This window comes from Trichechus manatus, unplaced genomic scaffold, assembly GCF_000243295.1.
Source record: "Trichechus manatus latirostris isolate Lorelei unplaced genomic scaffold, TriManLat1.0 scaffold00172, whole genome shotgun sequence".
Taxonomy (NCBI): Eukaryota; Metazoa; Chordata; class Mammalia; order Sirenia; family Trichechidae; genus Trichechus; species Trichechus manatus.
The window spans coordinates 124,860-133,185 of NW_004444108.1; the positions used below are offsets into that span (position 1 = coordinate 124,860).

The 8,326-nt window shown below is 43.4% G+C and overlaps 1 protein-coding gene across 3 annotated transcripts in view; it reads right to left on the reverse strand.

Annotated features, from left to right (window-relative positions):
* Nucleotides 1-6,198, reverse strand: part of GCLC (glutamate-cysteine ligase catalytic subunit) — a 54,674-nt gene extending 48,476 nt beyond the window's left edge. For all 3 annotated transcript variants that reach the window (XM_004386815.2, XM_023741110.1, XM_004386814.2), the window contains exon 1: nt 5,609-6,198. In XM_004386815.2, the coding sequence (XP_004386872.1) occupies nt 5,609-5,758 (150 nt within the window). In that variant the 5' untranslated portion in view covers nt 5,759-6,198. The remainder of the gene's footprint in view (nt 1-5,608) is intronic.
* Between the last annotated feature and the right edge of the window lie 2,128 nt (nt 6,199-8,326).

The window sequence follows — 8,326 nt, forward strand, 5'->3', positions numbered from 1 at the left end:
AAAACAGCATGTGTGTTACTGTTACATGAGAAACTATCTGTTCTGTAAGCCTTCACCTGAAGTACAATAAAATATTTAAAAAAAAAAAAGAAATATGCATGTTATTAATAATCTTACGGACTCAAATTGTAAAAGCTAGAAGGGATCAGGAGGATCCAACCCCCATTTTCCAAATGAGGAAACAGGCTCAAGATCACATGGCCAGTTTGGCACGCCCTGGACTAGAACACAAGTTAAATTCCAAATCTAGAGTTCTTTCTCATGCAAAGAGACAAATGCTGTTCCAGAAATTAGGGCTCAGCCTTTCTAAAGTGGCAGGGTCTCCTTCCAAGTATATCTATGACCACAGTCTTACTATTAAGGCTCACTTTTTATTTCTTTTTTAATCAAAGTTCATGGCCCTGTAAATGCAACACCAAAACTTCCCCAAAACAGCAATATTTTGGTATCACATTAGCATAGTCCAACACACCATATCTAAAACACTGTCTGACAAGGCCATCCTTCATCTCCAGGGGCCACACCACCCACCACACCCTTCTCTACTTTTATCTGTTCAGCGGTCTTTCTCAGTTATTTCCCAAGGCTTCAGCATACAAACAAGCTTACTTGCTGTCTGACTCTCCAGACCTATCTTCAGACTTCTATTCAGTACATGGAATAGTGAATTCCTACTATTACAAGGATTAGCACTAAGCTTGGAGTTATTTCTCTCCCATTCTTCTTTACAAGGCTCACCTCATCAAGGAAGCCTTCCATGATCTAAGATTGTGACTTTCAACCCCGTTTGACTGTGACACACAGTAAGAAATAATTTATATGAGACTTAATACACACCACCTCAAATAAATAACTCAAAAATTTGTACTAGAGTATTCTTATTATGTACGTGAACTGATACTCTTCATTCTAATCCGTTTCAGTTTTTAAAAAAATCCTGATTGGAATCTTCTAAATCTATTTCTCAACGCACTAACGGATCATGAACTGCACTTTGAAAAATAACGCTCGGTAACATAAAAGGGTGATTACTTTGACATGAATGCTGGAAGAACAGAGGCACTAGCAAATACTTATGTGTGAGAGGGACCTCCCTCCCCCAACCAAGAGAATGCCATACCTTCTCTCTGCCCATACTAGATGCAGAGGTACCACAATGAGAAAGAGAACATGCATTTCACAGGTCAAGGGTGGGTGACAGACTCCTGGGGGAGAGGCCAGGGACATTCCAGAGGAAGAAAGATGAGCTGGGCTTTTTTGGTAACTAACTGGTCTATTCACAATCTGAATTCTTCCCCTTGTGTCGTCAGGTACTTATTTCCAACTGGACTATCAACACTTGCAGGCAGAAATATGTCATTCTTCGTGAAAATTCTATACTTCACCCGGAGACATAATTGAAGCAGAATTTAAAATAATAAAAAATATGGTTATTTTTTAAATCCAAGATAACTTTTCTATCTGTGGTTTCTGTTAAACAGTAACTCTCACTCCAAATGACACTGATTTGTTGATGGAAAAACAGCAAGGGGCGGGGGGTGGACATGAGAAAAAAAATCTAGGATAGGGAGGATAGATCATAAAATAAAACAGTAAAATGTTGGTAAAAGAAGCATCTCTTAAACCAAGTTTAAAAAAATCAATTTATAGCCTTGTATTTCATTTATGACATTGAATATTTGTAAGAAATTTAAAGATCCATTCTCAACAGTCACTGATGAAAGTTTTCAGAAAACATCTTTAACACATTTTAATGTAAGAGTAGTAAGTACTATTCCGGCCAACTTACTAGTCTTGAACAACTCAAATGTCTAATACTCAACAGATATGACCAGTATGATGTTTTCAAGAAGTGCTGTCACTTCACTGAAATGATGGGCACAATTTTCCCCTTTAGAAGCATAATACAAGTCTGCATTATTGCCACTCTACTCAATGCCCCTTTAAGAGGTAAAAAGGCCTACACCTATTAGTAACCCTCTCTAACACAGTCTGCTAAAATTGGGGACAGCAGGTACTACGAGGTCCTGCTTTTCATCTCTTACTCACTTCAGATTACTCAACAACTAGAAAAGTCACTTAAATGAAATAGGTAAATTTACATCATTAAAATGTTCTTTCTATCAGCAGGAGACAAGGAGGAAAACGTTTTTAAAAGATGAAGACTAAGGAACCCTGGAAAGTCCTGTGTGAATGCAGCAAATGAGCCAAAGATGGGTAGGATGAGGCCTGCAGGGGCAGGGTTGGAAGAGGAGTCTACAGTAAGTTGCTACGCCCCCGTTGATAGCAGTTTGGGACAAATACTACTGAAGACATTAACTGCCCTTTTTTTTTTTTTTTAGGTAGACCTAGTTAAATGTCAAACAGGCAAAAACGAAATTTTAACTTTTAATTCTCAAGCAGGGCTAGTTATTGGCCACCTTAAACGACAGTTCACTCATTCATCATTCCACAAGTACTTGATGCCTCCCGTACCAGGCACTAGTCTAGGCCCTATGGAAAGGGGTGAAAAAGATGCATAACAGCCAATTATAAATAAGTGTTGGCAAGAACGTGGAGAAACTGAAACACTTACCCATTGTTGGTGGGAATGTAAATGGTGCAGTTGGTGTGGAAAAGCTTGGCAATTCCTCAAAAAGTTAAACTAAGAATTACTATATGACTCATCAATTCCGTTGCTAGCTATATACTCAAAAAGACTTGAAAGCAGGAACACAGATACTTGTACACCAGTATTTATAGCAGCACTATTCACAATAGTCAAACGGCAAAAACTACTCAAGTGTCTATCAACAGGTGAATGGATAAACAAAATGTGGTATATACATACAGCAATAAAGAGAAATTAAGTTCTGATATATGCTAGGACATGGATGAACTTTGAAAATATTATGCTAAGTGAAATTAGCAAGGCACAAAAGAACAAATACTGTATGATCTTAACTGAAATATCTAAAATAGGCAAATGCATAGAAACAAAAGTAGATTAGCAGTTTAAAAGGGCTGGAGGGGAAAGGAGAAATGGTAAGTTATTTTAAAAAACGAAACAAAAACATGCACAAACACCCCTGCCCTCCCGGGGCTTACATTTTTGTGAGTGACAGACAATATACAAATGAATATACAAAATTTCAGATGCTGTGAAGAAACAATGAACTTAAGTTTAGTTAAACTAAAACTGGGGAATTATCACCAAACACATGACCTTTTTCTGTCCAAATTAGTGTGACAAACCACTTATTTTAGGAAGGCAATTTACTAGTAACAACACTTTTCTAATTTAAAACGTAACAAATTATGGGTAACATTTTGAAGAATGGGAATTCCAGAACACTTAATTGTGCTCATGATGAACCTGTACATAGATCAAGAAGCAGATGCTCAAACAAAACAAGGGGATACTGTACGGTTTAAAATCAGGAAAGGTGTGTGTCAGGGTTGTATCCTTTCACCATACTTATCCAATCTGTATGCTGAGCAAGTAATCCAAGAAGCTGGACTATATGAAAAAGAACGAGGCATCAGGATTGGAAGAAGACTCATTAACAACCTGTGATATGGAGATGACACAACTCTGCCTGCTGAAAAGAAGAGGACTTGAAGCATTTACCAATGAAGATCAAAGACTGCAGCCTTCAGTATGGATTACACCTCAACATAAAGAAAACAAAAATCCTCACAACTAGACCAATAAGTAACATCATGATAAACGGAGAAAATATTGTAGTCAAGGATTTCATTTTACTTAGATCCACAATCAACGCCCAAGGAAGCAGCAGTCAAAAAGTCAAACGACATCATTGTACTGGGCAAATCTTCTGCAAAAGACCTCTTTAAAGTGCTAAAAAGCAAAGATGTCACTTTGAGGACTAAGGTGTGCCTGATCCAAGTCATGGTATTTTCAATCATCTCATATGCATGAGAAAGCTGGAAACGAATAAGGAAGACTGAAGAATTGATGCCTTTGAATTATCGTGTTGGTGAAGAATACTACATATACCATGGACTGCCAGAAGAACAAACAAATCTATTTTGGAAGAAGTACAGCAAGAATGCTCCTTAGAAGCAAGGATGGCAAGACTTCTTTGTTTCACATACTTCGGACAGGTTACCAGGAGGGATCAGTCCCTGAAGAAGGACATCATGCTTGGTAAACTAGAGGGTGAGCGAAAAAGAGGAAGACCCTCAATGAGATGGACTGACACAGTGGCTGCCAATAATGGGCTCAAACATAGCAACGATTGTGAGGATGGCACAAGACTTGGCAGTGTTTCGTTCTGTTATACATGGGGTTGCTATGAGTCAGAACCAAGCCGACTGCACCTAACAACAACTTAAAACAGCGTAATTCCTTCAGTTGTAGAAGGCAGAATTATATTCCAGTCTTAGAAACAGAAAAAAACTTTTTTCAAGAAGATATTCTGCACAGGCGTAGCACTTTCATCACAGAGTGATAACAATGCTGACCAGAAGATTAATAAACTACTTCAGCTAGTGCCGGCAAGCCATCTACCGCAAAACATGAAAACTAGAGATGGACTTCTCAACAAGTCACTTAATTATCTACACTGTAACATGTGAAGGAGCCCTGGTGGCACCGTGGTTAAGCACTCAGCTGCTAACCAAGGGATGGGGCAGTTGAACCTACCAGCCACTCTGAGGAAGAAAGACGTGGCAATCTGTTTCCATAAAGATTACAGCCTTGGAAAACCTATGGGGCAGTTCCACTGTATCATATACGGTCGCTAATGAGTCGGAGTCGACTCGAGGGCAACGGCTTGAGTATGGCTATACATATACCTATAATTTTTTAAAACGGGGAGGGAGGGCACAAAAAGTTTTGGTAGAAAAGACTTTAAATCTAACAGGTGACAATACTTTCCACATCAATCAAATTAACAATGGTTCAAACATACTGCGAATCCCGAGACATTTAACCTCAAGGATGCACACATGTTTAAGTAATGGTTTTTAAAATTTAGATGCCAGGAGACAGGCCACGGAAAGGCACTAACAAATCCCAATTTTTAAGCTCTAAACGTTCCCGTTTAAGATTAAACAGAATCAGCAAAGTTCCCTCTCTCCACCTACTCCTTCAGGAAAATTGAAACCGTGCTTCAATTTGTACCTACAAACTATGTGTGTAGGAGTGACGAGAAGAATTTAGAGAGGTTTAAGAGGAAGACACCTGGATCAGGTGGGGCAGAAGCGAACATCCGGAACACCTGATTCCTAAACAGCAACGCGCCTTCTATAACAATCTAGCCCCTTCTATGTTAATCGCAAAAACGAGTTTTGGAACACGAGGGTGAATCGGAGAAGGTGGCCGGCAGATGATGCAGCCTGAAAACTACTCACAACACCGAATGTCACTTTTTCACGCTTACGCCCTCCCAGCGCCCAATTCACATTTGTCGACTGGACAAGACCCAAACAAGTGAATGAATGGAAGAGAAAGGGCGAGGGCAGGGGCGGCGCGCCCGGCACCGGGAGGCGCCCGGGGACCCTGGGGGGGTCGTGCGGGACGCGGGCCGGGCCTCGCCGAACAAAGGTGGCGCAGAGCGGACTGGAAGGGGCTCCCGGCGGAGCGGGGGCCGCGGACGCTCACCTCGTCGCCCCACTTGAGCACGTCCTTGTGCCGGTCCTTGACAGCATGGTAGATGTGCAAGAACTGGAGGATCCCGTGCCGCCGCACGTGGTCAGCGTGGCGCTTGGTCTCCTCCCAGCTCAGTGGCGAGCCTTGGGACAGCAGCCCCATGGCCGCCCCCTTCTCCTCCTCTGACGGCTGCCGCTCGTTCCGGGCGCGGGGCACCGGTCGCTCGCCGGACACTCAGCTACTCGTAGGAGACCGCGGCAGAGACTGCTCCGCCCCGTGGGGGCGCCTTCGGGCCGCAGCCGACGGACGGAGGGTCCCGTCCGCTCCGGCTCCCCCGCTCGGGAATCCCTGTCGCCCAGGTGACTGATCCAGTGGTCCGGTGCACCGCGCGCATACAGAAGCAGAAGACGGTAGAGTAGGTTGGAAAGCTCCTGTCCCGGCGGCCTCGTCCTTCGCCTGCTCCGGCTTCCGCCCTACTCCTGCTCCCAGGCAGCGACGACGGAACCCACGGCCGCGATGCGGTGGCGGCTCCCGCTTCTCTGTGCCGGTGTCGTGCACTGGCTTCTTCCTACTTGTGACCAAAACCTGCGCCGCAACGGAGCATGCCCAGTCCTCGCGTCCGCTCGCTTGCCGCTCCCGGCGCGATCCCTCGCTCCGGACTTTATATGCCACGGGCGGGGGGCGGGGGAGGGAGGCGGTGCGGGAGAGGAGGCGTGGCTGAGCGCCCAAATGAACTTCAAAGGGGGCTGCGGAGGAGGCGTGCGCAGGCGTGGTTAGGGCGGGGTGGTTGGGTGGAGGCGAGTGAGGTCGGTCTCACTTTAAGCCAAAGTGGTATGTAAACATTCGCTTTCCCTAACGTAATAAAATAAACTCCGGGTTGGGGAAGAAAGTAATTATGTGAATTAATGACGAATTCACCACGTTATTTTTTAGGTGAGAACGGTTTCACATTTATAAAAGCATGGTAAAAGCAGCGGGGTAGGGTGAGAAAAATATTAACGAGAAACAGATAAAGCAACTGTTCAACTCTTGGCTCCAACACATATTGACTGTATGACCTTGGGCAAATTATTTCCCCACCTACATGAAATGAGATTAACCTTATCCTTTATGTCGTAAGGATGTGCATAATGTACATGTGCATAGAATAGATGCTCGATAAATTAACCCGATTATTAAGAGGAATCAGTTTGTCTCCAAGCGTTCGGGCATATGTATAATTACATTAATTTGTGCATTCTTTAACTATGTGTTGGCATGTGCTTTCTGGATGGTGCATATCCCAACCATCATAACAAAAGGGACTTTGTCGACATATCCAGATGGACCATTTGAAGGAACCACTTCCAAAAATTTATCCTCCATCTAAACTTAAGTTTCATCCATTTAATGATGAAAATGATACTCGTGATGTTGATGTGGGCTTACCATGGGGGCAGAAGATAGTTGGAACAACTAGGGTTGGTTCTGTCCTGGTGGGGAAAAGAAGGAAGGGGGTACCTTTCCCTCAGATAATTGTCCAATAAATATGTGTTGACAGAATGATGACTTGGCAAGCCAGGGGAAAAGTGTTAGCAACTAGATTATACATGTACTGAGGCTAGACAATGTGTCCTTCTTTTGCCTCCATTCCTCACACTACAGAGTTAACATTTAGTAAGCACTTATTGGCACAGTGGTTAAAAGTTCGGCTGCTAACCAAAAGGTCAGCAGTTTGAATCCACCAGCCACTCCTTGGGAACGCTACTGGGCAGTTCTACTCTGTCTATAGACTCGCTATGAGTGGGAATCAACTGGATGGCAACAGGTTTTTTTTTTTTTTTTTTAATTTCTGAATAAATATATGACAGTGGGAATCTCTTTCCCTACACCCTCTGTATTGAGTGTGCCTATCACAGGGCTTGGGGACATCCAAAGTCTGGCTGTGATTTCCACAGTGGGATGTGTGTATATGTGTGCAGAGTGTGGTGGGAGTGAGGTTTGAAGCTTAGGAGATATTTCAACCCTCAGTGCTCAGACAGGATAAAAACTAAGCCTATTGGTCTGGCACACAAAGCCATTTCTAATTTGTCTGCAGCAGACCTCCACTGCCCCAAGCAGGTCGTACCCTCCCCACCAAACCTGTGTGGTCTTGGCTTTCTGCCTTGACACACACCGTTTTGTGTGCCTGCAATTCTCCACCTAACACACTCCTGTTCATCCTTTAAGTCCCATTCACCCGTCTTTGTATTCAAGTTGCATCTGTGCATGCCTCTGTTCGTACATTGTGATTGTTGTTGTTATGTGCGGTGGAGTCGATCTGGACTCACAGAGAGCCTATGGGACAGAGTAGAACTGCCCCATAGGGTTTCCAAGGAGCGGCTGGTGGATTTGAACTGCTGACCTTTCGGTTAGCAGCTGAGGTCTTAACAACTATGCCACCAGGGCTCCGTACATTGTGATAGGATTATTTAAAACATATCTCCAAACCTTTCTCTGGGGTAGAGATGATTTATGCCTTTGGTACCTTTAATTCTAGAAAAGTGCTTGGTATACAGTAGGAGCTTAATAAATGTTAGCTTCCCTGTGGAAAGCAGGTAGTTTGGGGAAGACATGATTGTCATTGTTTCACAAGCAAGTAAGGCATCCAAAGAAAAATTTTGTTATTCTAATAATTGCACCTCACATTTGCATAGACCTGCACTGTTAGCATGATAGCCATCAACCACACGTAACTATTGAGCACTTGAA